At 42.7% G+C, this 27,625-nt stretch overlaps 2 protein-coding genes across 2 annotated transcripts; one reads left to right on the top strand and one right to left on the bottom strand.

Annotated features, from left to right (window-relative positions):
* Nucleotides 1–259: 259 nt before the first annotated feature.
* On the bottom strand, nucleotides 260–21,417 carry smoc2 (SPARC related modular calcium binding 2). Its single transcript, XM_006798973.3, has 13 exons — nucleotides 21,042–21,417; nucleotides 15,338–15,500; nucleotides 13,262–13,368; nucleotides 12,959–13,058; nucleotides 11,592–11,636; nucleotides 9,381–9,428; nucleotides 8,534–8,608; nucleotides 6,799–6,985; nucleotides 5,689–5,771; nucleotides 1,794–1,893; nucleotides 1,306–1,553; nucleotides 572–606; nucleotides 260–418 (listed from the first exon to the last, which is right to left on the bottom strand). Exons 1-13 carry the CDS (start codon nucleotides 21,114–21,116, stop codon nucleotides 395–397), a joined length of 1,290 nt encoding a protein of 429 aa, XP_006799036.1. The 5' UTR covers nucleotides 21,117–21,417; the 3' UTR covers nucleotides 260–394.
* Nucleotides 21,418–22,707: 1,290 nt separating this feature from the next.
* eif3l (eukaryotic translation initiation factor 3 subunit L) lies at nucleotides 22,708–27,548 on the top strand. Its single transcript, XM_006798971.3, has 15 exons — nucleotides 22,708–22,855; nucleotides 23,194–23,236; nucleotides 23,373–23,583; nucleotides 23,663–23,742; nucleotides 23,964–24,025; nucleotides 24,129–24,198; nucleotides 24,286–24,359; nucleotides 24,573–24,744; nucleotides 24,895–25,049; nucleotides 25,606–25,776; nucleotides 26,008–26,141; nucleotides 26,330–26,503; nucleotides 26,679–26,868; nucleotides 27,057–27,137; nucleotides 27,358–27,548. The coding sequence occupies exons 1-15, from the start codon at nucleotides 22,832–22,834 to the stop codon at nucleotides 27,427–27,429; spliced, it is 1,713 nt and encodes a 570-aa protein (XP_006799034.1). The 5' UTR covers nucleotides 22,708–22,831; the 3' UTR covers nucleotides 27,430–27,548.
* The last annotated feature ends 77 nt before the right edge of the window (nucleotides 27,549–27,625 follow it).

The raw sequence follows: 27,625 nt of genomic DNA, 5'->3' as shown, positions 1-27,625 counted from the left end.
AGATGAAATAGGTCAGTACGTGAGAGATGGTAAGGTTATTGTAGCTGTGTAGGAAACGATCAGTATAAACACCTTGATATCATTAACACAAGAAGAGAAGTAAACTGGGGAGAAATGGGCACAAAAATGTAACATCAAACATGAAAACTTTCAAAAGTACACTTTTTAGACACAAAAGGACACATACATTGTATGTGTTAAATATTTTTTGTTTTGTCAGGACATAAAAAGCTAACTACATAATTCACAGATTCAGCAGTCTGTTTAAATACCTCATTTCTACAAAGTGAATTTACATTTTTTTTAAAGTACAAAGTGCAAATACTATGGTTTCCATTTGCCGATTGGTGAGGGCGGATTCTCCAAATGAGAGGGGAAATCACTGTTGTAGGGCTTAGCCTTGCTTCTTTGAGGGATTCTGGGGAGAGGAAATTGTTACTAAAAGTTACTTCATTTGAATGTGCCCCTTTTTCAGAAATACACATTTTAAGGACTGCTTCAGTCAACACTACCGGAGACAATAACATTTCAGTTAGGCTGGAGATATGCAATGAAGGAAGAGTGCACTTACTAGTTTACTGGTTAAGCCTTCTCCTGGTATGGATCCTTTAGGATAAAAGAAATGTGACATGAATTTGAAGTATTATGGAGAAACATTTGCAGAGTATAATTGTGCCGTGTAATTAAGCACTGCTGTTAGTGGATTCTATTATTTGCAAGTGCTGTAGCTAAGTGCTAGCTGGCTAATTATCACTTAAATGTTTTTAGTTGGTTAAAAACTCTTTTTTTTCAAAGCTGACTCTGGTACAGCATGCTGTAAAACATTATATTATGCCATTAAATTGCTAATTAGACAAGTTAGCTTACTCTTTTCAGGGGTGGGCAACTCCAGGCCTCGAGGGCCGGTGTCCTGCAGGTTTTAGATATCACTCTGGGTCAACACACCTGAATCACATGGTTAGTTCGTTACCAAGCCTCTGGAGAACTTCAGGACATGTTGAAGAGGTCATTTAGCCATTTGAATCAGCTGCGTTGGATCAAGGACATATCTAAAACCTGCAGGACACCGGCCCTCGAGGCCTAGAGTTGCCCACCCCACTTTATGTCATCACTTCACATGTTGCTGTTGGATTTTTGTTTTTGAAATGTGATTATAACTGCCCTTTGTGCATCACTTTGTCATATGGATGAACCCAAAATCTTTCTGGTGCCTCGTTGCCCCATTACTGGGCAATAACGTTTGGAGGAGAGGTTTAAAAAACTATGTAGCACAAATTCAGGGTGATTAGTTTACATTCATCTAACCTTCTTCCTTGGTCACCCCAAGGCAGCCCATGAGCTCCTGCAGAGACAGTGCTTTGTCATTGCTGATGTCGCAGTACTCCACGAACTTCTTAACACACTTCTTTGGCTTGGACTTCTTGCGCAGGAAGCGTTTGAAAGGCTTGATCTCCTTCTTTCCAATATCCCCACTGGAGTTTTTGTCCAGCTGACTGAAATACCAGTGGACAACCCTCTCCTCCAGGGTGTGACTGGGGTCTGGCTCAGCCACCCTAAAGGTCAGGTACAAATCAGATTATCAGCCAGTAATCACATCTCTCTTTATGCAGCAACTAAAAAACAACTCAGTGAAATGCAGTCGCTCGCTTTCAGAGGGGAAAAAAAGCTTTCCCCACTTTTCAGTGCACTCAAAATTGGTGAGTGGCATACATTTATGTGTTTGTGGTGAATGATTGAACCCACTGATCCATAACTAACCATAGCATGAATGTACACACTTTGAAATGTCATACCTTCCCGCAGATGCTGGATCTGTGACAGCGTGCACCATGTCTGTCGACAGCGCGTCAAGAACACTTGTCAGGAACTCTGTTTTCTTAGCCCCGGGACAGCCTGGAAAATCAACCACGGATACATGGATGTGTGAAAGCAGGAATTATGCCCTTGTATGAAAGCGAGTGTGCAAAAAAAGAGACTGTCTTGCAAAAAAAGCTTTGCAACAACGTTAAATGCTCTCATCATAGGTGGCCCAATAAATGTCTGGGGAGGGATGTCATGTAACAGCCGGCGCAGTTTTAATGTAGACGTCACATAAAAAGAGAAAAGAAACCCAGGACACTCGCAGTTGCTCCAATAAATTATCAGAGCTCCCCTCCTGTGGAGGAGTAGAGGAAACCTGCCAATCATTGTGCAGTGTTTTTTTTCCCACAGGTATAGGCATACCTGTTACTATTAATAATATTTTACTAATTACTGAGGTGTTTGCTTTTAAAGATATCCAAGCAGAGAGCAACAGAGACAATTTAGAACGTGATGTTCAACGTGTGGCGGGGTTACTCTATAAATGACTGACAGAGAATGGCAATATAATCAGACCATGAACCTATAGGGTGAAATGTGTCATTATCCACCCAGTAAAAATTAACAGTAAAGCATTATTGCATGCAGACTGATGGGAAAAAATTAAAATGAAGAACAACACTGGGTGAATGACCCTAATGACAGTAATTGTCTGTGAGCCCATTTTAAGGGTGAGGAGACCAAAGTTATTCCTTTAGAGCTGAAGGCTACAGAGACCTGAGGGATTCCAGCTCTTTTCTCCTTTCTCACAATCTTTTTTCCCTGCGCCGTTGGAGAAGAAGAAATTGTCCATAGTTTTCTGCTCTTTTTTATGGCCCAGGCCTGCGGGGCCCGATTCTCCTGTGTTGGAGATAATAGCATGCTTTGCGTCTCTAACAGGTGGCGACCAGCATTGGCATAAACATCCAGCCTCTGCTCCACCTTTCAGGGCTTTAGCAGCTTGTGCCGAGACCAAGGTTTTAAAAAGTCACATCCAAACTCTTCCGCGGTCTCCTTTACACGTTAAACAGACTTGTACTTAACTTTTAGTAGGCCCTCCCTGGCTCTTGCCCAGTAAAATATCTGACCCACCTGATAATAGCCAAAATGGTACCTTGTGGACCTTCTTGTGGTAAATTAGTCTAGACAGTCAAATAATTGCACCCTCAGAAGGCAAAGTGTTTTTTTTATCTGGCTTCTAAATGAAGAGAGATTTGTGGGATGCAGTGAGACTTGTTTGAGGCTCAGTGTTTTTCATGGAGAGCACCGGCGCTCTCTGTAATGCTGCAGGAATCTTAGCACGTCTGCAATTCATTCAGAGAGGGAAGCCATCATGTAATGTTTCAGTCGTTTCCTCTTAGCACCAATGCTTTCACTGTGGGGGTGGGACAGATCGGCTTCTGTATGTCTGGACACTGTTTAGCTGAAGGGAAGGACACGAATGTGCCTGCTGTCATTTGAGGGAAATTGTGTCTGGCCATTTTCCGTCCATTTCAAGGCTGCAGCAGTACACGGCTGCTGTCTTATTTCATAATAATTATAATTATGTAATACCAAAGTTTGACAGCTGCAGGACAGAATCAAGTTGAGAAAGCCTTCATGATTTCAATGTTTTTTCTTTTTGAAACGCAAAGAGCTGCACCACCATTCACAAGCCTCCATATATATATCTGCGGCCTGTAAAAAGTTGGCGTGTAAGTGCGTGTTTACATGTGTGTGCCTGTGCGTTACTGTCAGTAAGGAGCAGTGTTTTTGTACAGAGCCACATGGGGCTGAGCCCTGTCAGCACTCGCGGCCGCAGCTCCCAGCGCCTGCCCCAGTGCTGTCCCATGAGCCTGCTGCGGGGATAGAGTTAGCCAAATACTCAGCTTTACTTTCCTGGCTCTTCCTGGGCAAGTTGCTCCTTTCTCAAGTCTCGCCCCATAAACCTCTCAACACCAGCTCTTCAACAGCAAATGGGTTGCAGCAATGTGAAGGCAACGTTTATAATTATACCTGGATTGTACAGTAACACGGTTTACAGCCATTGACGCAATTGCTCATAAAGAAAACAAGATGCTACGTTTTTTTCTTCTTCTTCTTCTTTTTTTTTTTACTGCATGAGCATATTGACTGATCAGGTGCAGATTTTTTTGACAGGTTTAAAATTCGGTCTGTGCAACCTAACACATGCAGAGACATAATGTTTCAGTCTTAGGGTCTTTCTCACGGGATAGCGTCGCTGCTTTTTTTTCTTTCTTTTTTTTTTTTACCCCCATTGCCACTGCATACTTTCTGGAAAGCAAAAGATGAATAGCATTTGGTGGTCTACCAACCATTTATGTCTGTCTATGTCTGTTTTATATTAACTGTACAAGAATCATTGATGCTTGAGCAGAGACAGAGTGCTGCTCTCCTGCTAAACGCAGCACCTGCGAGCAGAGAGCTCAGCTCTGGCCTGACGCACTCTTACATAAACAGTTGTGGAGAGGGCTGGAACAGTGGTGGCTCTGTTCACATGCTGCTGGACTATTAACATGTTTACCAAACCACCGAAGTAAATTGCAAATTAGCCAAGCACCATTCATCTTTAAACTGTGGTTTGGTTGTAGGCAGCGGTTGAACGCTGTATCTCTACTTCACCTATCTTTGGCTTAATGAGAGGTACAAGTTGTGCAGTTACGTGATGAGTAAAAAAAAGCGAGTGCAGCCGAATGAAAGCTGGCGCATCTTTAAAAACGGTTTAGTCATCTCAGTGTGGGTTTGAATGTGAGTTTCATCACAGAGCAAGAAGATCATTTTAAGATCCACGTGCATACAACAACTTTAACTACAACTTGACTTATTTTTTAATGTAATATCTCCCTTGCTTTAGGAAAACTGGACATGAGACAGTTTTCCAAATTTTACTAACCACGGCAGAAGTCTCCTTGAAAAGAGTCCTGCAGCTGCATTTTCCTTCCAAAGTGACACATGTAAGTCAGATACTTTTGGCAGGTTACCGAGACCTGATTCTGTTTAGCGTCTCCAGCAGAAAGTTGTTAGTTCAAGTCCTACTTCCAGCATGAAGAGAAAGTGAGGCAGCACCAAATCATGTTTTAACTTTGTCTACATATAGCAATAAATTAGCCAAATGTTTTAGCCTATGGAACATGAATGAACAACTTTTTTTGTGCGCATGTGTGTGTGCTTGTGTGTAAAAACAGTGAATGATAGGATAATGTAACACATTTGCTAATTTAACTCTGAAAAACATCTTAAAAACCCCTCAGTGCTTAGGCCCAGTAATGTATTGGCAAGTAGTTTGTTTTCTAAATCTGCCTTAAAATAATGAAATACGCAGTCATTTAATTAATATTTAGCCCTATATGTTTGTAAGTAACATTCGCATACTATATGCACCCAGCACCAGCAGAGTTTCACCTGTAACTAAGTCCGCTACATGACCTCCACCCCCAAAGTGATCTGCTGCCCTCAATATAGTTATCTACACTGTTATCAATCCCATGATCGCCACCTATCTCTGGCATCCAATTATCCATTATCACTCACCTCCCTGCTGTTTCACCTCTTTGCTTTCATCCCACTATGCTCCAGCTTCCATGTCACTCGAAGATGAATTCTCCCCCAATCTGTCCCTATCTCCCTGCTTATTGACCAACGAAGGGCAGGGTCTGGCAATCCTCAACTCTTTAACAAGCGTTTCCTTCACCAACAGCACTAATGATGGTTTTACACACACGCATAGTTGCACTGTTATCACAACCTCGGAAACGAGGCAGCAGTTAGAGGAAGGCTGCAGAGGAACATCCCCGTGTGGTCTGGACACAAAGAAAAAACAGAGACCGAGTCCAGTTTTGAAAAACTTACCTTGGAGATGTCTGCTTTTATAATGGTCCTTAGGTTTAGCTGGGTGGGCCCTAGCATTGCCATCACATTTTGGCTGTTCATACCTGTGACAGAAAATGCACCACGTAAAACAAAATAAATACAAAATCTGTTCAATCAAGGGAAATGGGTGAAAGGGACTGTCAATAACAGTGAAACTATCTTTACTGTAAAGTCAGAGAGGACTCCCATGCTTTCCAATTACCCATTGCAGTTAAATCTTAGCGATAGAAATAACTGTTTTGTGGCAAATCCAGGGGCTGTGAAACACATCCAATAAGAGGGGAAGGATTTGGAGCTGGTATGAGGATAGAAATGGGAAGGGAGATAGAAGTGTGGGAGACAGGGAGCGTGGGACACAAGGAAGTTTTCACAGTCTCCGTCGCAGAGCCCAGATTGCTGCTGTGCAAGTGGGCCAAAAGCTGGCCTGGGACAATGAAGAAAATCCATGCTTCCATATGCGTGCTAATGTGCTGTCTGGCACTCTGCCTGGAGCCTTGTTAATTTGATACCCAGCCATGCTGCTCAATAAGAGTGTACCAGTTCTCCAGTCTGCCAGGCTCACTGACCTATGACCTGCCACTCACCAGACCACCGAGACACTCTGCGCCATCAGCAATGGAGATGTCCATGTGTGTTCTTAGACTGCAATCTCACAAGTCTGACATTTATGCAGTTTTACAAATCCCTGATAGAAAACCTGTTTTTAATCTCTGAAATTTATTTTTTTTCCTAAGAGCTTCTTTTCAGTATTTTCAAAGTTTGCAGGGTTGAAAGCCTGCAGATATTAAGACCTGTTGTAAGATCATTCCTAATCTAGTTTTAGAACATTTAACTGCAGAAGATGCTTGCCAAAGGGCAAAATGCAAGGTCATCTAGTTGAGCAGATTCTCTTTCTTGTGACCTCTCTGCTCTGTTAAGCTTGGCTAATGATCACTTACCTGCTTTGTGTAGCAACTTTCTAGTTTGTTTCCCACACAGAACAAGGCAATAAATGCCAAGGATATTTGCACAGGGTAATTAAGTACCACACATAAAGGCGCAAATATCTGTATACCATGTTGGTTTTTTTGTAGGTGATATTTTGCCCACCTTGTAGAGGTCCCAGGTATGGGCCGTCCAGTGTCCACAAGCACACACCAGCAGTAGCCAGTAGAGGGGTGGCATTGGACAGGCTTGTAAAGTCCTCCTTGGGCACAGTCTGGTACAAATACAGCGTCGTTCTTGTGCTGCCTTGCCTCTTCTTGGGCAGAAAGCTTCTCCTGGTCACATGACGAGGCTGGGAAAGATCAGAGGTTATATAGGAATCAGCAAAGGTATTAGCGTATTGGTCACAAGAACGTAAGCACACATGCATGTGGTCTATAACCTGAGCTTTTGTTTTGATGCTCTGGGTTGTGTGACTTTGCAAATACTCACTCCAGAGAGGCAGATTTGATATGAACAAGAGGATATGTTTGAAGTTTAAATTTGGACTTAGTCCTAACCAGATCTGGCAACCACATTTGGAATTATACAACGTGCATTATGGTTGAATTAATTTCTGTATAAAAGCAAAACGCATGCAGCTGCTCTCTCATTCCATTCTAACCATTGCTGCAAATCCCCGAGGAGCAGGAGGAGGAGGAAGACAAAGGGGTGGAGGACGAGCGCTCGGAGACAGGGTGTGTAGACTGCTATATCAGCCCCCCATGGCACTGTTTACGGACATTAACGGGCTAATGACTAAGCACGGGCTCCCCGTGCCCCAAGTTAAGTAAATATTTGGACACTCAACTGCCCTTTGTGGATGTGTGTGACAGCGAGAGAAACAGACAGGACAAAGGCAGCACAGTGGTCAGTTGGGGCTATGCTGTCAAACACCCACACAGACCGACACATAGCTCCAGGATACTGTAAAGTACCACAGACCTATATGTTTATATGTTCAGAATTCCCCTGAAAAAGTGCATGTTCCTGTCTTTTATCCATACATACAGAAAATGAAGTGGCTTGATGGGATTTTACTGAGCCTCACCAGGATCTAATCAGACTTTTTTTTTCCTGCACAGCAGCCGCATTAAACAGAGGAATGGAAGGAGAGCTCTTCTGGCCATGAGGGATTTTTATCTCTTCCTCTTTTCGGTGCTTGCCTCAAGGCTCGCGGGCTTCTGCAGGATTATGGATATCCCTTTTCTTTGTTTATTTTCATTAGAGATCTTTACCCACACAAAAGAGACCAAATGAAATGCCTCCCCGCTTTCTCAACCAACTTTCTTCGCTCCAGTTGTTCCGTATGGGCTCTCTTTGTTGGAGCGGGTGGGGTTTTTTTTTTCACCCCAATACCCCAAAGAGCATGTGGTAATCAAAACCATCAATGCTGCATTTCTCAAGCTTTTTATTGGTTGTAAATTATGATAATGGGATTCACACAGAAATGCACACATGCACAGAAGTTTCTCATCTCTAGGCCGGCCTAAAATACTATTGTTTGGTACGAAAAGCTGCACATTTCCGAGACAACTGAGGAAGAAGCTTAACGCGCGTGTTTGTAAAAAGAGCAGGATTGACCAAGCCGACTGACAGAAAATCATCTGCCCGTGCCATGTGAGGATATTTAGAGGAACGTTGCAATGAGAAGAACCACAGAGAAGCAGATCCTCAAAGCCTGACGCACTCCGACACCAAGATGTATTGGTTTCACAACCCGCCATCTGTCTTTAAAAGACAGGAACAGCCTCAAACCACGATTGCTCACACAAGCTGGAAAAACACAGCGGGCTTTCAGTTGAGGTTTGCAAACACCCGCTCGCCATCATTAAGTAAAAAGCGGCCTTTGAAAACTCACATGGTGCTCTGGTTCTATTGTTCTGTCGGCTGCGAACCTGCTCCGTCCACAGAGTGGGGTACTGGGAATTACTATCTGAAAGAAATCACCAAGGCAGCTTCGTTAGCTTCAGTCAAACACATGCTCGTAAATCATTTGAAGCAAACCAAAACTCACAGCCTGTAAAATGCACATGAAGGTTATCATATCTCAAACTGCTGCAGTGGATGCGGATAATAAATTGCATATGAAAGCTGTGACCAGAGTTATAGCATCAAAAGATGGGTGGGTAGGCTAGAATCTATTATTTATCAAATGATCGCATTAGCGTGACGCCATAAAACGCTACTTTGCTCAAAAAATATATAAACTAGTTATAAAAGTGCTCAAATGCAGCAGCTTTCCATTCTTTATCTTTGAAGAAAAACGTGGGAAGCAACTTTTCTACATATATAAGTACCACATCCTCCTGCTACTGCATAGCAGCTGGTTATTTAACTGACAAGTTCAATATTTCTGGCAGATTTCGATAATACTAAATTAATGACTCATTTTCTTATGCTATTGTTGGACTATGCTTTAGAATTAAATATGCCTCACTTGCTACTACTGTATACAATACACAAGGAAAAAAAGCAAGTGCTGAAGTTTTCCTTTCTATTTTCATCATATCTCATCATTACAAAACAGTGTTTTACTATAACGTTTTCCACAGTGACCTTTTTGGAGCGTGGTGCTGTAACTGACTCGGGCAGGCTCTTCTGCCCATTTAAGGGGTTTTTTCTTTTGAGTCAGTCAGCGGTATGTCAGTAAACACAGGCACAGTACCAAACATTTTTTACTCACAGTCTGACGAATAACAGCTCACCTTCTTCGTGTTCGGGAGGCTGAGGATCGATCACTAGGTCGGTGTCATCTGCATTTAGAATGGAGAATATTTGCAAGGAGACTACAATTACGAGAGTACGCTAGATTAGAGAACACTTGAACTATGTGAGATTTGCACATTGCCCGGTCAAGAAGGATGGAAGCAGAGTTAGAGGGATGAAAAATGACCAAGAGAGGCTGCACGTATGCAATATGAGAAAAGGAAAGCTAGGAATGTAGTGGTCACATATTCCAATGGTATCACGTCATGCAACGGAGGGAGATCACAGTGCTACAGAGGACAGATTGAGATCAATTATAGTAAATTAAGAGAGAATTAGGACTGATTGTCCCTGATGTTCTTCTTCAATCTTTCATTTCCTGCACTTGGATTGGGAAAGCTGTGCGGAGGTGGCGGCGGGGCAGAAGAGGGTTAAAATGCAGTAGCCAAGTTTCAGATGAACCAATTAACAGCGGGAGAACTGAGTATGTTAGTTTGGTCTCCGTTTGTTTGATTTGTGGTAGGGGAGAGACAGGGATGGAGATTTTGGAGCGCTTCGGGTGAAACCATGGCTGTAGGTGTGGTTAACCTCAGAACTGGTCACTCCTCCTGCTTGAAGCCCCATTAATGTATGAGTCAGAGAATCTCTAATGGTTGGCTCCACAAACAGGGATTAGGCTCAAACACGTTTTCTTTAACAATGACTTTCCATGGCAAAGTCAAATACAGTTATGGCAGCCATTCATCTCCTCAAACACGTAAGGTGGATAAAAATACGTAGAGTCTGTGTGCAGCGTAAATAACTGAGGCAGATGTGTTATTACTCTGCTCACTTCAAGGATGGAAATGCCATTTCAAAAAGTGTATTTATGATTTGGATTTATGATAAACCACTAATGGCCCATCTTTACTTTGTGGCCTTTTACATGACTGTAACACCTCTTTAAGCATGTGCCAGGAAACCCCAGTGCTATTTGTGGTCATATGGCATTAGTTTTACTGCTGTTTGTCAGTCGTTAGCTGCATATGATTCCAGCATGTGAATTTGTTAAGTCAAGTAACAGAAATGGCTTTATTGCAAAATGCTAAGTGCACATCTCTTCCTACTTGAAGAAATGCTGCAAAGGCAGCTGTGAAATGGCTTCTTTTTTCTTTATTTTTTTTTACTGATGGGCTTTTGCTGAATCAAAATATTGATGCAATCACTGCTATTTTGAGCGCTGGCACACCACAAACCTACAGTTTATTCTGCTTTTCACCACCCTGTTTATCCAACCAGTTCAGATTGAACCACAACCAACCCCTACACCTCTTTTCCTCCCTCTTTCCTTCTCCCACAATCCCACCTCCTCTCTCAAATTTTGCATTCCCACTTGATCTATGCGTAATGACTTGGCTGGGTTCAGACAGACGCTATACCCAAGACTGTTTACACAGAGTGAGAGAGAGGCACAGACATGAATGTCACACTGACAGGAATAACCCATGTGACAAACACAAGTGGATGTGCACACACTTTCTCTCTCTCTCTCATGCAACCGTGCACTGTCACATACAATCACATAATGAGTCAACCTGAATGAACCCAAATTGGACTCTTTGCGAGTCAAATCACAGCAGTTAAACAAATTGTCTCTTAAGAGATGAGAAAGCTATACAAATTTTGGAGCGCAGTCACAGGGAAGCTTAGTGGTTCTATATCTGAAAGAGGGAAGATGCTTGATGAGAGACACAGAAAAAGTAGACTTGAGTGCGAACATTTCGCTGTATCTTATGACACTGTGGCTGAAAAAGGAACCAAAATGGAGAGAGGTTAGTGAAGGAGAACTTAAGATAAGTCAGCGGTCCTCCGGTCTTGCTCCTGCTGCTTGCCTGGTAAAGACAACAAGCAAGTTATAGGCACCAAAGCTGCCAGCAGAGTGCAAAGTTTATCACACACTCTTAACTCAAGACTGCTTTTATATCAGCCTTCAGGCAGCTCGAACGTTCATGAATTGACAAAATATTAGTGAGGCAAGCCTAAACAGGCGACCCGTCTGGAACATCTCTGACAAAGATGAAGACAAATAGACAGATACAAAGGAACACACACACACATTCTCAGTGCCAGCGTTGATAGGTACATACATGCACACGAACAAACACAAAAGCAAACATGCATCGCCAAGGAGCCAGCGTGCCTATGAGGGGGAACTTTTCTTGAATTCTCACCTGATTTACCAGGCTCTCTTGTAGTTGTCTTCTCCTGCTTTGATCCTGAAAAGCAAAAGGCTCAAATTAATTAAATATTCACAACCGTGCTGCTGATTTTTCCTTTTTGACACAGACAACAGATTGGAAATCTTTGGCATGCTTTAAGAATAAAATAGCTACCAGGCTGACACACGGTAACTCTTAATCCCCTACCCACTTTTATTAAAGCCACCTAATTTAAAAGTAACACGCTGCAAGTCAGCTGGAATGTGTTTTATGAAATATTTAGGCTTCATATCAGCTTACCCCCATACCCTAACCCTAACCCTGCCAAACAACAGAAACACTGCTGCTGCAAATATTACTTCTGCAGGCTTCTTACTATTGAGACAGCAACAAACTACAAGGCAGCCCCTTAGATGCAGAGGGATTTGATTTTTTTAAATTTCACCTTTATTTATACAATAGGAGAGACAATGTGTCATCTTCAAGACTGACCTGTTTTAAATATGTTAAAACATGCACGTCATATAATCAGCTAACTGGAAAAATACAACTAAAACTAAAAAGACAGTAACAATAACACATCATGAACAGGAACGGCCATCCAGTAATCTTTTCTCTTTTGTCCTTAGAATTTGTTTAAATTCCTTCAGTTCAGTTAAACTGCACAGCTTCAAATCCTGTTGCAATTTGCTCCAAGTATAAGGAGCATTGTAAGAAAATGCCTTTTTCCCAAGTTCTGTATGTGGTGAAGGAACAGTGAATGTAATAAAGGCTTGTGAGCGGAGGCTGTAATTACTCTGTTTAGGTGACATACAGGAAGTTAGATACACTGGTGGCAATTCAGTTATTGATTTATAAATGAAAATAGACCAATGTATAGTCTGTGTGTAGACAGTGAAGGTAAGTTAACCAAAGAGTATAGAGCACAATGGTGGGTAAGAGTTTTACATCCTGTGATGAATCTCAAGAGGATAAACCACATCCAACATCTGTAAAGAGCTAACAGCAGTGTTCATAGTGCAGATGCTACCCTCCAGTGACATTTACATTCCTCGCAGCTGAACTTCGTTTCTCAATTCTGCAGCACAGATTTTCTGCCAGGCTTATTTTTACTAATGCCCCATGCCTTGAGCAACACTCGGTCCTCGTATGGCCCTCGAACCCTCTGGCCGTCAGTCCACTCGCTGACCGCTTTCCCACAGGACTGAATGCTACACCCCCACACAAACATAAAATGCCATTTTATGCTGTGCTGACTTTGATTTATCATCATTGCTACACTGAATTACTGAAACCAAGTGTCATACGTCAAGCATATTACAAAATTAGATGCCAAGAGCTGAGAACTGCAAATCTGAAAAGACTTGGGTTTTACTGACCTTGGCATCGAGGTTTCTTATTGGCCACTGCTGAGCCACTGATTGGCCGGCCATTGGGGGTAACACACCAGCAGTATCCGGTGTAGCTATGGCACTGAACCTGCAATCAAAACAGCATACACACACAGAGTCAGTACAAGCTGCATTTGGAAACCCATCATGTTAGAATCAAATGAAATGAAAGAACAGTTTTATTTGTGCGGAACAAATGAGAAATTTTAGAAAAATGTTGACTGTTGGTATGGTTGTTAGCTTTGGCTTGTGCAGTAAAGTTACTATAATTCATAGAGTGTTGTTCGTTACCTCGCTGTACGTGCCATCAGGGTTGCAAACAGGCACAAAGACCTGTGGGAAGAGCTTCTTGGCCTGCTGCTCTGTGTACTTCTTCTCTGCTACACATCTGGATGTATCTGAGGAGCATCACAAATCAGCAAAATCACTAGACACGCTATTTTCTTATGGTCCACAACTATGTAACCAACATACTTAAAAAGTCAGAAGAAGATGTCGAATTTCACAGAAGATGAAGAATAGAAGAAACATGCAGGGAGAGAGCAGCGACGGAGGGGGAAACAATTCAAGACATTTCGGAAGCAGCAGATGCTTGTGTGGCTGGGAATAGAACCAACACCCCCACTCTTATTAGGACAAGTCAGGCAAGCCTGCACACCGCCTGGTGGTAAAGCCATTACTGAGCGAGACAGCTCATGCTGCTCTTGTAAGAACATTCCAGTCACCCAAGAAAAGGGCTGATGCACGGGGAAAACCTGACCCTTCCTTAATGTCTGAGTCTGCCTCACTCTCCTCTAAAAACCTCGACCGTCTGAGAGGTTCAGCCAAGGTTGTCCCCTCAAACTCAGCAACTTTTCATCCAGGTGTGCCTCCAGTTTTTGCACATCCCTCAAACCATTCTTCCAAAGCTGCTTTATCTCACCTGGCCAGCAGCAGCAGCAGCTGTACAAATGAGTCTGATGGTAACTCAGTGTAACGCAGTAGCTACTGCAAAGTGCTGGATGGGCTTCAAATCGCACTGAAACAATAATTAAAGCCAAGTTTAAAAACATTCACCAGTTTGATGGCAGTCTTGTTGCCAGCATGGCTTCTAGCTAGATTAGCCATGTGAGGTGGGATGTGCACTGCTTTCTCTTACTCTAGTGTGCACCCTTTGTGTGTGTGCGTTTTGCTGACTGGTGAGGAGAGCAGGCAAGATGCTGGATGCTCTGGAGGGAGGAAAACAGTGAATTGAGGAGCTCTAAAGTTAGCTGCAGTGGAAAACCCCAAAACCATCATCCTTCTCCAGGGGGCTCTGACCAAAAAGCTGACTGGAAAAAATGACAGGACACTTGAATCATCCTAGCACAGTGATAGAAAACAAATGTGGTGCCACTCTCACCATCTGCACAATCCCATCTCTGAGCTTTTAGGCAAGGCGAGACCTCTGGTTTATTTCGGGTGCTGTTGCTGTGTCTATACTCCCCCCCCCCCCCCCCCCCCCCCCCCCCCCCATCCAGAAGCAGTAGGGGGGTCCAAACTCTTATAGACCCGATGTTATTGACGCATACAATACGACTTTCATGGACCCTCGTGCCTTTCAGCTTCCTGGCTGGAATCCTCTATTCTGCGTCCCGGCACTGTCCGCCACATCCAGATGTCCGCTTAGAGACGTTGCCATGGAAACCCAGCACGGGCATAAAATTGTGGAATGCTTTTCCATTATATGACACCTCTTTTTAAGCAAACTTTTTTGCTCACATTCCCTGTATTAGAGGTCTAATGTAATGCGGTAAGAATGGGTCATTGTCCCCAGTCTACAGAGCGATGAACTAGCAGTATAGAGTGAGCCTGTGGGGCAGGGGTGAAAGGGTTCGGGGCTGAAGAACTGGGGTGTATGAGTTCTTCTTCCTTCCTTCAACGACTAACAATGAGAGAGTCTGTGAGCTTCCTGACCTCACAGGCTCTCCTTCCCTTTCCCTCTCTTCAACTTATGACTTAAAAGTAAGAAAGATTTAAAATAAGAAAAAAAAACATAATAAGAAAATCAAACTGAATAAAGCTTTACATCCAAGATGATGAAATCTTTGTCACAATTTGTCAAGATATTTCTGCAATTTCCATAAGTGAGGAAATCACTCATGTAATCAAAATAATTCATGATTTGTCAAATTAATGATGCGTCTCTCATCACACAAATGGTGTGAAATTATAAAACCACGCAGGCAGCAGTAAGCCCTCACTTCTACAGTGTCAAACCCACTTGTCCTCCCACCACTCAAAGAATCAATTATGCTGAAATGAATTTAACCCACAAGTTTCTACTGCGACCCCCCTCTGTGCATTTGAGAGCATCAGGCGGCGATGAAGCGTGACTCATGACCTGACCTTTGCATGGCCCTCGGCTGACCTCCAGCTGGGAGTCGCGGCACTTGGCTCGGAGGTACTCGCAGCGCGATGTGAAGGTCCTGCCATCGGAGGCGCACAGGGGCTTCCGAGGAGCTCCGCTGCATTCCATGTTGCAATCCTTATCCTGATCCACCCGCAGGAACTGCACAAGTGAGAAGGGAGGAGATAAGCAGAGAAATCAGTTGCTAAATGAGCCATTTCTGGGAATAAGTGTACTCTGCGCCAAAACATTTTAATCTGCACACCAACAGGTAGGAGTTTTGGGGAATTTAGGAAGGTTGGGAGTTGGCGCTGGTGGAGCAAAATGTATTTTTGTGAAAACGAGCTGCAACAGAAAAAAAAACGCCTATTATTAAAAATCAAGCGCAAGAAGACACTGATAATCTGTACAAGACACAGACACAAAGATGGGGCAGTGTTGCTGCAAATCTGCAAAGGTGCAGCTGTGCTTTGTCTTTGTCTAAAGGGCTAAAGAGGACTTGACTAACACTTCCTCTTTTCTTTGTCTGTGCCAACACCTGCACAGGTATTCACCTGGAATCACTGCTAAGGATGTTTTACTCAGCCATGAAAAGAGGAACAAGGACAGGAGAATCCAGGCTCAACGCATCGGATCACCTGTGTCAATGCCACCATTGTATCTGCCACCATGGTATGAAACTCCCTCGCCAGGCCACACAATGGGGCCGTGGTGGTGGAAAGGTGGGGGGGTGGCAACAAGCTGTGACGGCTACAATGAATTAAAAGACAGCGAATGGGTACCTGAATAAACTAGATGTCAGCGAGCTTTGTGCTGCTACAGCGTGAGCGGTTTCATAAAGTTTGCATGATTCATTCACTTTGGGCAGACTGAAAAAAAAAAACAAAAAAAACAAACAAACTTGATACTCATGCAGATGCAGGTGCACTTTCAGTCAGTCATATCCACAGAGAAATACCTCGGAGAACTTTTGTCTCCTCTTTTAATGAAAATAATTGCACATATGAGACACTGTTGTTTTGTTCTAATTTTCCTAGATTCACAAACACCCCAAAAATCTCTGCATGTCATCTATTATACGGCAGACAGATAGACAGACAAGCGGGGACTTTCATCCACTCCCACTCATCAATCTGTGGCAAAAACCGTTTGCTAAAAAGGCTGTGGTAATGCCAAAGACAAAATTTGTTGTTTCTGACATCTTACAAATATACCGAGGAGTAGGAGGGGCAACTCCCCCTCCCCACCCCCCGCATTCTGACAGGCAGAGCTGCAGGGCTGCATGCACCTGGAAGAGGGTTAACAGGTAAGGCAAAGTTGCCCTGGGCCAGTGGGAGGGAGGGCTGGGGGGGCGGGGGGGGGGGGGGGTACACAGATACACTCTGTCAACCATGCTCATAAATCTCCCAATGGGTAGATCAGAGATGGTAGGCCCGTTCAAACACACTAGAAGAAGGAGCTGTGAGGGGGAAGATGAATGTGTTGGAATGAATCAAAAACTTTCGAAGTATAAAACTGTCACGAGGAAGACAGGAAGCTTTATACAGTGTCACAATGGAGAGGAGAGGAGATGATTTCTGGGGCTACATTCATTTATAGTCTGTTGTTCTGAAATAAACAAGAGGTCTTACTCTTACTGTCTGTAATAACATGCCACAAATCATCAAACAGTTATCCTTTTAAGGCAGAACTGGGGAAATTATCCATTATATGTTTGCTCTCTCTAATTGATACCTGATCAATATAAAACACTTTGCTGTGACTCCAAGCTCTGATGTTCTTAAGATATTTAAAAGTAGAATGGGAGGCAGAACCTTCAGCGTTCAGGCCCCTCTTCTGTCAAATAAGCTCCCAGTTTGGATCCCTTTCTACTTTTAAGATCAGGCTTAAAACTTTCCTTTTTGATAAATCCTATAGTTACGGCTGGATCTGGTGACCCTGAACCCTCTCTTAGTTAAACTGCTCTAGGGCTAGACTCCTGGGGGCTTCCAATGATGCATTGAACATTTCCTCCTCTCTCACATCTTCTAACTCTGTTTATACACCACTTTGCATTTAATCATTAGTTATTATCAATCTCTGGCACTCTTCCACAGCGTGTCTTTTGTCTTGTCTTCCTCCCCTTATCCCCAACCAGTTGTGGCGGATGGCTGCCTGGTTCTGCCGCAGATTTCTTCTTGCTGAAAAGGAGTTTTTCCTTCCCAATGTTGCCAAGTGCTTGCTAATGGAGAGTTGGTGTGATTGTTGGAGTTTTCTCTCCACCATGAGGTGATGGTTGTTATAATTTGGTGCTATATGAATGAAACTGAATTCAATTGATCTGTGCAGAAGATTCCTGTTCATAAAATATTAGTGAAATCAAGACTGAATTTGAAACAAACATATGCACTTTCTGTCTTCAACTAAACACTTAAGAGGTTCTATTTGTGGTTGCTTATGTATTTGGCTCGCTCTTGATAAACACAAGATCTTACATGTCCTGCCCCTACTCCCTCATTGTATCTCTCAGCTGTTTGAATTATTTGCATCATTGCATTTAACTGACAGAGTCCCATTAGTACAATCCTCCCTTCCTTCTGTTCCTCTTCTCTCCAGTGCTACTAGCTTCACACACAGGTAAGGAGGGCATACGTATTCAACACCGAAAGTCTCTCATAGCTCCCCCTTCACATTCAGACAGTTCTGAAGCCAATTACTACACTGATGGTGTCTTAGAGCATCCAACCCCACTTGGCGGTGACTGTCCAGCACTTGCCACAGCCAATGTACTCCCACTACACCAGCATTAGCCCCTGCCAGCCAGCAGACTGACATCGCAAACAGAGTCATTCAGTGGCCCAGCATCCTGCTAGAAGTCTGCTCTCCAGCACACACAGCATAGTGCCAAGCTCCAGCAAGTTTACAGTGAAGCTCCAAGAACGCAGCATGGAAAAACACAGTTGAAATCATGAAATCAGCCACCCATGAAATCAACCACCCAGACTCAGTTTCAGACATCCGAGTATTTATTTCTAAGTCGTTTCAAAGTTGGCCACACTGAAGGAAGTACAAAAAAAATAAGATGTGAAAGTGAGGAAGAGGAAGAAACTTCGGGGAGTAATGGTGCTTTGAGGGCTTCTTCCTCCTGTGTCCACCTAATTGTAGTTAGCTCTCTGCTACAGATCTCTGTGTGTTTTTTGCCTGTGGTGATGGATGGGTGAGGCTGAGGCAGAGCCCCGACACTCCCCTGATGTCTCATTCCAGCCTCTCTGAGTCGACACCATCATCCTGCACAGGAACATGGTGGAGAGTGATGGATGGCCTCTGCCTCAGCTACATGCGGCACAGACTTCCACCCTGAATTATCATAAAAGGAGACTCGTGCAAGTCTGAACACGCATTTTGACTCAAATCAATTTATTGCTCAAATCCCACTCCCGTCTACTTGCAGACATCTGGCGCTCACTTTCTCTGTTTGCCTTTCTCTTTATTTGGCCTCTCTCATGATTTTTTCCTTTTGTTCTTTGTGGGATCTCTCTTGGAAGATGCTTTTTGCATCTGCTCTAATAATACAGGAGGTTGGCAAAAGAACAAGAGACAGGCAAGAGAGGGCGAGGCGGGTGGAGTGTAAGGGGAATTTTTTTTTTCTAAGATCAACCAGCATACAAATCAAATCCTATTACCTCCCCCTGGCTCAACGGCATTGTGGGATTGAATGGGGTATGGAGGAGGCGAACCTCCAGCAGAGAGCGCATTGTAGGCTGATAAGAGCCTTCTGGGCTGGGAGGCCCCTGCTTCCAGCGCCTTGAGAGGCCCCTCACACCACAGCCTCACAGGGTCAATGGGGGCCCCAGCTGAGAGCTGTGGCAAACGTGTTAAATGCCCTTGCCGGGAGTTTCCTGTGTGGACGCTAGGATGCAAAGGGAATCATTAGTTTCCAGCATGGTGGAAAGGGAAGAAAGTGTCAGCCTTTAACCAGCCTACTAACTCAATCAAAGGAAAAAGGCATTTAATTGCTTTGAAAGATGTTAAAAAGAAAAGGAGGTGTCGCAAAAGGCCAGTGAGAGTCATGTGATAAAGAAACCCGCCTCTTTGAGCAGGTGGAAAATTTTAGGAAAGCACTTGGGGGGCAACAGGGCCCGTGTTGGATCAAGATTTCTACATAAAGATTTGAAAATGAGGCAGCCACTATTCTGTGTGCCCTCATCTTCTCACACACTATTTCATATTTCCATAAACAATGGAAAACATCGGTCTCATGAATAACCCTGGGCAAATATCTCATATATTTAACTGCCTGTCTGACCTCAAATATGCACAAAATATAACATGAAGACATTTTCTTTTAACTAGTAATGGTCTCTCCTGTATATGTTAGACAATAAGCCATTAATCACTTGCAACCTTGTTTGTAAAAGAAAGTTTCATGTGTTATTCCACTAAAGACAGTCTGATTAGCCCGTGTTGGGAGGTATGGCACACAATATGAAACATAATTAAACGGAGGCACGCAACAAAGTAGAGAAGTTTCTCGTTCTTACACTCGTCTCCAGAGCACAGCAGATAATGTGTCATATCCAAACAACCACAAACACAGCTACACCTGTGTAACCTTTCTATTAAATGACAGGTAAATGGTATCAACCATGGCACAAATAGAGAAACGCTCCTCACACTAATTATCTGTAGCCTTGGTCTGTGTGTGTGTTTGTGTGTATCAACTCAGTGAAGCATCTGCTCAGTACAACACTTCCTCCCACATTCCACAACTCTGTAGTGCCGTCAGGCAGAAAGGATCTCCGACCCTTCACCTGAAGGTTAACAACTCATGGCCATTTGTTTCCAATTGGATACCGAGGCATCTTCTCCAGAACCATAAATACTGGTGCTGGGAGAGGTGGCTGTCACATCAGCCTCTAAATCAAAAGGGGGAGCCTCTGACAATGCACATTCCACTCTCTATTAAGTGTCCTTTAGCACTGTACCTGCACTTGATCATGGCCATGAAATTCCCCAGAAGATGCACTTTCTGTCAGAGTTTAATGTAAGATGGAGAGGATGCTGCTGTAAACAATGCCATGTGCTTTAATGCAGAAGATCCCGGCAGCTCAGTCTCTGAAGAGCAACTATAACAACAGGAGCAAACCAGACAGAAAGGCAGCAGAGCCGAGAAGCTGGCAGGCAGGTTACAGCAGCAAAACCAAACCTGCAAAGGATCTGCTGCACACCCACCAACTGCTTACAAACCTGTAGCCTTTGCTGTGCCAACACTCTGTAAGCTGTAGCGCTCAGTTTACATGACTGACAAAAAACACAGAGCCATTTTCTCAGTGCACAGCTCTAGTTGATGCTCTCTTGAGCTCTAAAATGGATTTCTGCCTCATATAAAACATCCAACTAATACAGCCCACTTCTTTTAGAGCGAGATAACCTCAGACTCAGACTTCGGTGTAAGAATGTGGCAGAGTGTAGTAGTAATTGACTTCAAATGCGTCATTATAGGTATTGACTATTTTATTATTTCAAATTCTTAGACTAAATAGATCACAAGAAGCTTGACTTTTAAGAAAAGGGTGCGTAGGAACTATTTTTTTATATTAAAAAATATTTTCCAGATTGTGAATTTTGGAATTTTATTCATAGAAAGCACAAGCACATCCTTTCCCTTTAAAACAACTTTTACTGATCAAACATTCATTCCGGGAGTTAAGTGCCTCCTCATACCTTGAGAGCGGAGAACTTCTGAACGCCTCCAGCGCACTGTAGACAGAGGAAGACCAGCAGTGGACAGATGCGCATCCTGACGCAGCGTGGTAATATACTCTCCAAATTACGCACGGTCCAAAATCGCGTTGGCAGGAGTTCACCTAGGCGCAAAACTGTCTATGGGAGAAGTCAAAATAGTTTAAAATCCGCACCAGTCCTTTCGAAGAAGTCACTGGGGGTCGGTGGTGTATTTCACGTCGTTTCCTTGGTTTCGTCTGCCAGCCCGTTTGTGTAGACACGCTCCTTATTTCTGGCAGTCCGATAAACCCCCCCGTGTCCCTGACCTTTTCCCCTCCCTCGGTGTCTCTTTCTCCCTCTCTTTAACTCAACTTCGTTTCTCCACACCCCCTTTTCTGCTACACTTGATTCTGTGGACTAGATCCCTTATCGGATGCAGGCGGGTCCCCTAGTCAGTCAGGTAGGCGTAAGCTTACGCCGTCAGCTGCTGGTAGTCAAACACGTCAGGTATTATTTTCTTTCACGTAAGAAAGTGGTGTGAGGATGCTCAACCCCAGTGAAGAGAAAACATAGGAAGGGGTCAGAAAGTGTCTGCTAGGTGGATCAGCAAATACATTTTTGTTCTGGTGGACGCATACACAATCACATTCAATTTTTTGATTATACGGCTATATACAATTCTCAAAACAAAGTTAGACAAGCCCCTGAGTTTCACACAATATAGATTAAAAAACAAGGGGCGCCTAGAATAACAGATATTTTGGCAAACCATTAAACCGTTCTCAGCTTTGTAACTATATGCTGTATGAGCACGAATCAGTTTGCAGTTTCTTCCCAATAACTCTCCATTCGCCGAGTCCACGGCCACTAGTGCAACGTTTCAGAGCGTCCCATTACGACTATAACGCCACCTAACGGTAGATGATAGTCTTCACAGCCTGCTCAATACACTTCATATGGTCAAATAGCTGTCGGGGATTTCGAAATTCTACACATCAGTTCTGACTTTTGCGTTTGCCAGAACTCCGCGTACTGTATTTTCCACACAAGTTTATTTTATTCTCCGCGAGAAAAATTAGGCTGAGTTTTCAACATGCATTTTTTGTGCAGGAATCAAAGAAACGTGACAAATAAGAACATAAAGCCTATATCAAATTATATCTGTTCCTCTTGGTGGTTTGTTTTTCAGTACCTGCACAAGAAGCCCTTCAGTAGAAAGGCATGTCTCGCCAAGAGTCCGTTTGTTTCCCAAATATATGTTTGGTCAAAACTGGTGTAGCCTAATTAGTATCATTAGTCATCTTTACAATACATTATGGTGAGTAAAAAGCACAGCTGTAAACAAATGGACAGATGCCGTGTCACGAACAGACACTAGCAAAACAATGAGGTTCATAAAATACATTTATGAAACCCTAATCAGAGCCCTAGCTTGCTCTTGTTCCCAGTTACACAGGTTTCATTCCCTAAGAGAAACTTAAGAAGAAAAAAACGGGGAAAGAAATGGTTATTCGTTTTTAAATTTACCACCCTCTACATTTTGTTTGAAATGGCTTTAGAGGAGATATGCGAAAGTTTGAGAATCGAGTGTTTCTTTTCGTGAACAACAAACTCAATTTCCCATAGTGCTCCGATTACAATGCGTGTCACTCCTACGTCACAGCTACTTCCTTCCGCTTCTTCTCATCTCTCCACCGCCAGCTGCGTGGTTTAGCGGCGGTAGCTAATTGAGCACTTATTCTCTTTTTTCACTCCAGCATCTAAACTAGCTTGGACTAATAGCTAATACAATGTCATACCACGACGAAGAGGAAGTAAGTACACATTTACTCCTTCAGACATTTGTACGTTTTGACTGCAATAACAATGGCACACTGTTAGCTAGGTAGCTGTGTAGCTAGCTCGACTCCACCGGTATAGTATAACAGTGGCTTCAATGAGTTAGTGTGATATAAATTTACTCTTAAACCCTGCTTTAAGACAATGCAACCAAAAAAGTAGCTAATTGTCTGTAACTCTTTTTAGTGCATTTTATATTATTATAAAATATCGCTATATAATCGATCAGTTGGTCGTTTTTCGCTGGGCAGGTCAATATCAGATGCTGTAGCTGTATCAGTAACAAATGCCCGATTGCTTTGTTTCCTTACAGTACGATCCTTACTCCTACACAAACGACTACGATCTGCACACTGGTAAGTATACAAATAACCATCCCTTTTATACTCATACTATCTCTTTTTACAGATACAATCCTCTTGTTTAGTCAGTCACACAACACAAGTAACTTTTAGAGCAGATTAAAGGATGTTCTTTTAATTTTCCTTGCAGGTGACCCTAAAGCAGACCTTGCCTACGAGAGGCAGTATGAGCAGCAGACCTACCATGTCATCCCAGAGGTGATCAAGAACTTTCTGCAGTATTTCCACAAAACCATTTCTGACTTGATTGACCAGAAGGTTTATGAGCTGCAGTCCAACCGGGTGTCTAGTGAGAGCATTGAGCAGAAGATCTACGAGATCCAGGACGTCTATGAAAACAGGTAAACTTAACTCTGTGCACATAACTCTCACACCGTGTGTGATTAATATGCTGACCTTTTCATGCTCTTGCCCATTCAGCTGGAACAAGTTGACTGACCGTTTCTTCAAGACCTCTCCCTGGCCAGAGGCTGAGGCCATCGCATCACTTGTTGGCAATGGTCAGAGCGTTATCCATTACTTGTTCTACTTTTGATTTTGTATGGATAGTATCATTTTTATTCTTTAATGTTTGAGTGTGATTATATAAAAAAAAGATAAACCTGCACTGCTTAAGATTATTATTTATTTTATATATTTAAGATTTTAAAGAAGTTTTAGGCCTCCTTTGTATGGTTCAGTGGAGATGTTTCATGTTGTTTTTGTCTCTTGTGTTTTGCAGATGCCGTGTTTCTCATTCTCTACAAAGAACTCTATTACAGACACATCTACGCTAAAGTCAGCGTGAGTAGCTGCTAAATATGAACAGTTGTTTGGGTCTTTTTTTTTTATCACTGCAAAACTTTTTATAGAATTTGGCTGAAAAAAATATTTTCTGTATAATCAGGGTGGACCAACTTTGGACCAGAGATTTGAGTCCTACTACAATTACTGCAACCTCTTCAACTACATTCTCAGTAAGTAGCACACATTGTCCATACATTTTCTCTTATCCGTTAGTGCAAGAACAGCAGCTATATGAGATTATTGTTGACTCTAAACAGATGCTGATGGGCCGGCCCCCTTGGAGCTGCCAAACCAGTGGCTCTGGGACATCATTGATGAGTTTATCTACCAGGTACATTACAGTGTTTTTAGAGTGCATGCTCAACAATCAATAAGATCAAAATAAAGAAAAGGGCTGATAGCTGTTGTTGTTAGTGTTATCATTGCTTTAAGCACCAGATAGGTGACATATTAATGAAGATATTCGTAGTCTTTAATGATCACTAGTCCACGTGGCTAGAAAGCATATTTAAAATCCACTAACAAACATCTCTTCCACCTTCAGTTTCAGTCGTTCAGTCAGTACCGCTGTAAGACAGCCAAAAAGTCTGAGGAGGAAATCGAGTTCCTGAGGAGCAACCCGAAGATCTGGAACGTCCACAGTGTCCTCAATGTTCTCCACTCCCTGGTGGACAAGAGCAACATCAACCGTCAGCTTGAGGTCTACACAAGTGGAGGTAAAGAAGAGTGTTTTTTATGATATTTATAGAAACAATGGAGTATTCATAGAAACCTAATTATTTTAAAATCTTGAATTATGTCAATTTAAGGCTTTAGAGTCCAGGATTGTATAGGTCGTGAACATGTTATGTGTTCTTGTAATGCAGGAGACCCAGAAAGCGTGGCTGGAGAATATGGACGTCACTCCCTGTACAAGATGTTGGGTTACTTCAGCTTGGTCGGGCTTTTGAGGCTTCACTCTCTGCTTGGTGACTATTACCAGGCCATCAAAGTCCTGGAGAACATTGAGCTCAATAAGAAGGTACGACCTTATTTAAGACCTCATGTAGAGAGAGGTCTGGTCTGCTCCCACTGGTGATGATGAGCGCTGGGATTGAGTGTCAATATGGAAATGTGTTGTTGGTGTTGTTTCCTCTTGTCCTAGAAGGATTGATACAATGCTGACAGATACTGATGTTTTTAATTTAAAACAAACAAACGATATTCTCCCAGGATTCTTGTGATAATTTGACTCGGCACAGTTTCTGCTTTATCAGTCTTTATGCTCATGAAATTTAATGTGGGCAAAGTGAAGTTGCAGTAAAAAAGAAGGAACTCATTAATTTACCTGACACATTAACAATGAATAACTATTATAATACTTTATAAACTAAATACATAATTCAAAGTTCTCGGTTCTTCAGTAGCACAGAGTCATATAGTTCATTTCATCTCAAAGTTTAAAGTTTCTATTAAATCAACCTTTGTAGCAACAAATAAAGTTTGGTTGATCTGTTGAAATTAACCATTAAAAAATGAAACTGCTCATTTGCTCTGTAATTCATATTTCTGCATATTTTTTTCTCCCTGTCTTTCAGAGTATGTACTCGCGTGTTCCAGAGTGCCAAATCACCACATATTACTATGTGGGTTTCGCCTACCTTATGATGAGGCGCTACCAGGATGCCATTCGAGTCTTTGCTAACATCCTGCTCTATATCCAGAGAACAAGAAACATGTTCCAGAGGTCAACATATAAATATGAGATGGTTAGTAACAGCAGTGGTTTTTAGACATTGCCTTATCTTTAGCTGTAGGTTCTTTTACTCATGTCTGTACAGAACGTGGTGAGAGAACTTCAGACAGCAACATTTGGGATGCGCTGATTTGCTTTAAAATGCTTTGACACATGAATAATAATCAGGCACTCTCATTGTGTTGGATGATCAAACAGTATTATGTTTGGAACAAGTGTCATAATACCTGTATGTTTTCTTCAGATTAACAAACAAAATGAGCAGATGCACGGCCTGCTGGCTATCGCTCTGACCATGTACCCGATGCGCATCGACGAGAGCATCCACACCCAGCTGAGGGAGAAGTACGGAGATAAGATGCTCCGTATGCAAAAGGGGTAAGACCTACACTCACTGCCTTGTCCTTTTCTGTTTTACTGTTTTGATTTTGTATTATGTAGAATGTTATATAAAGTGTGGAGCTTTGCTTATGGGATATGGAATCAGTAATGTATGACTTTATTAGCATTTTTGCTCGTAGCCTCAAACATTTCTTTTGACGCAAATGTTACTTTTACCATCTCAGAGATCTGCAGGTGTTCGAGGAGCTGTTCAGCTTTGCCTGTCCCAAGTTCTTGTCACCTGTAGTGCCAAACTACGACAACGTCCACCCGAACTACCACAAAGAACCTTTTCAACAGCAGTTGAAGGTCTTTGCTGAGGAGGTGCAGCAGCAGGCCCAGCTCTCTACCATTCGAAGGTGAGTCCACCAACTTGTGAGTATGTGGAGGTTGTAGTTTTACCTGTAAAAGCTGGAGTAACGTACAAAAATATCCTGAATCTCCACACTTTACATATTTAAATCCTTTACATGAACTATTAGATTGTGTCTGAGTGCTTATACGTGTCATCTAAGTCACAATATGTCATTGTAGCTTCTTGAAGCTGTACACCACCATGCCAGTAGCCAAGCTGGCTGGATTTCTGGACATGACAGAGCAGGAGTTCCGCATTCAGCTGCTCGTCTTCAAACACAAGATGAAGAATCTGGTGTGGACCAGCGGCATCTCAGCGCTGGACGGAGAGTTCCAGTCTGCGTCTGAGGTCGACTTTTACATTGACAAGGTGAACATCTTTTAAATGAAAGTGCTCCTTTTGATGTTTCTGTGCTGCTGTTTAAATAGCATGTCACAGGGCTGGATGGCTCTGATGAATGCCTCAGGTGTTTAGTTCGGGTAAAATTAAGCTTTAAAGAGGTTAGTTATGTTGATGTGTCTTGTTGTACTTTATATTTGATGGCGTTTTCCCCACAGGACATGATCCACATTGCCGACACCAAAGTCGCTCGTCGGTATGGAGACTTTTTCATCAGACAGATCCACAAGTTTGAGGAGGTAAGCAATCGTCCATAATGCCTCTGAATGGGAAAATATTTAATATGTTTCAGGTGCTAACTATTACAAGGTGTAACAATCTAATTTGAATATTAAAAGTTTGGAAATTAAACAGTTGTCTCTAATATTAAAATTAAAAACATCACCTGCTCCTCCGGTTTGCCCCACACTGAAAAGATTTTGAATACAGGACTAATGATCACTTCTTGTGTCCCTACAGTTGAACAGGACTCTGAAGAAGATGTCAACCACTGCTTCCACTGTGACATCAGGAACCGCTACAGGCCGATGAGACAAGACATCACATCACGTCTTCTAATGCCTCCTTCCAGTTTTTTGACAGCTATTATTAATGACAAATTTTCTATGTAATCTAATAACAATAAAATGATGGATTGGAGTGCAAACTAATTACTTGTGTGTTTTTGCTCCCTAATACCAAGTGTGTTCCACTAGGAGGCAGTATTTACCACCTCACCACAAGTATT

This window comes from Neolamprologus brichardi, chromosome 13 (genome assembly GCF_056152115.1).
Source record: "Neolamprologus brichardi isolate AB-2024 chromosome 13, ASM5615211v1, whole genome shotgun sequence".
NCBI lineage: Eukaryota > Metazoa > Chordata > Actinopteri > Cichliformes > Cichlidae > Neolamprologus > Neolamprologus brichardi.
Note: the sequence above shows the minus strand (reverse complement) of the source record. Positions and strands in the feature narration are given on the sequence as shown.

Coding starts and splice junctions, on each gene's coding strand:
- smoc2 (XM_006798973.3), bottom strand. CDS start 21,116: ATGCGCATCTGTCCACTGCTGGTCTTCCTCTGTCTACAGTGCGCTGGA. Junction 5,772..6,798: donor ATACCTGGGACCTCTACAAG/GTGGGCAAAATA, acceptor TTTCTGTCACAG/GTATGAACAGCCAAAATGTG. Junction 1,554..1,793: donor GATCCAGCATCTGCGGGAAG/GTATGACATTTC, acceptor CCTGACCTTTAG/GGTGGCTGAGCCAGACCCCA.
- eif3l (XM_006798971.3), top strand. CDS start 22,832: ATGTCATACCACGACGAAGAGGAA. Junction 23,584..23,662: donor CAGGACGTCTATGAAAACAG/GTAAACTTAACT, acceptor TTGCCCATTCAG/CTGGAACAAGTTGACTGACC. Junction 27,138..27,357: donor AGATCCACAAGTTTGAGGAG/GTAAGCAATCGT, acceptor GTGTCCCTACAG/TTGAACAGGACTCTGAAGAA.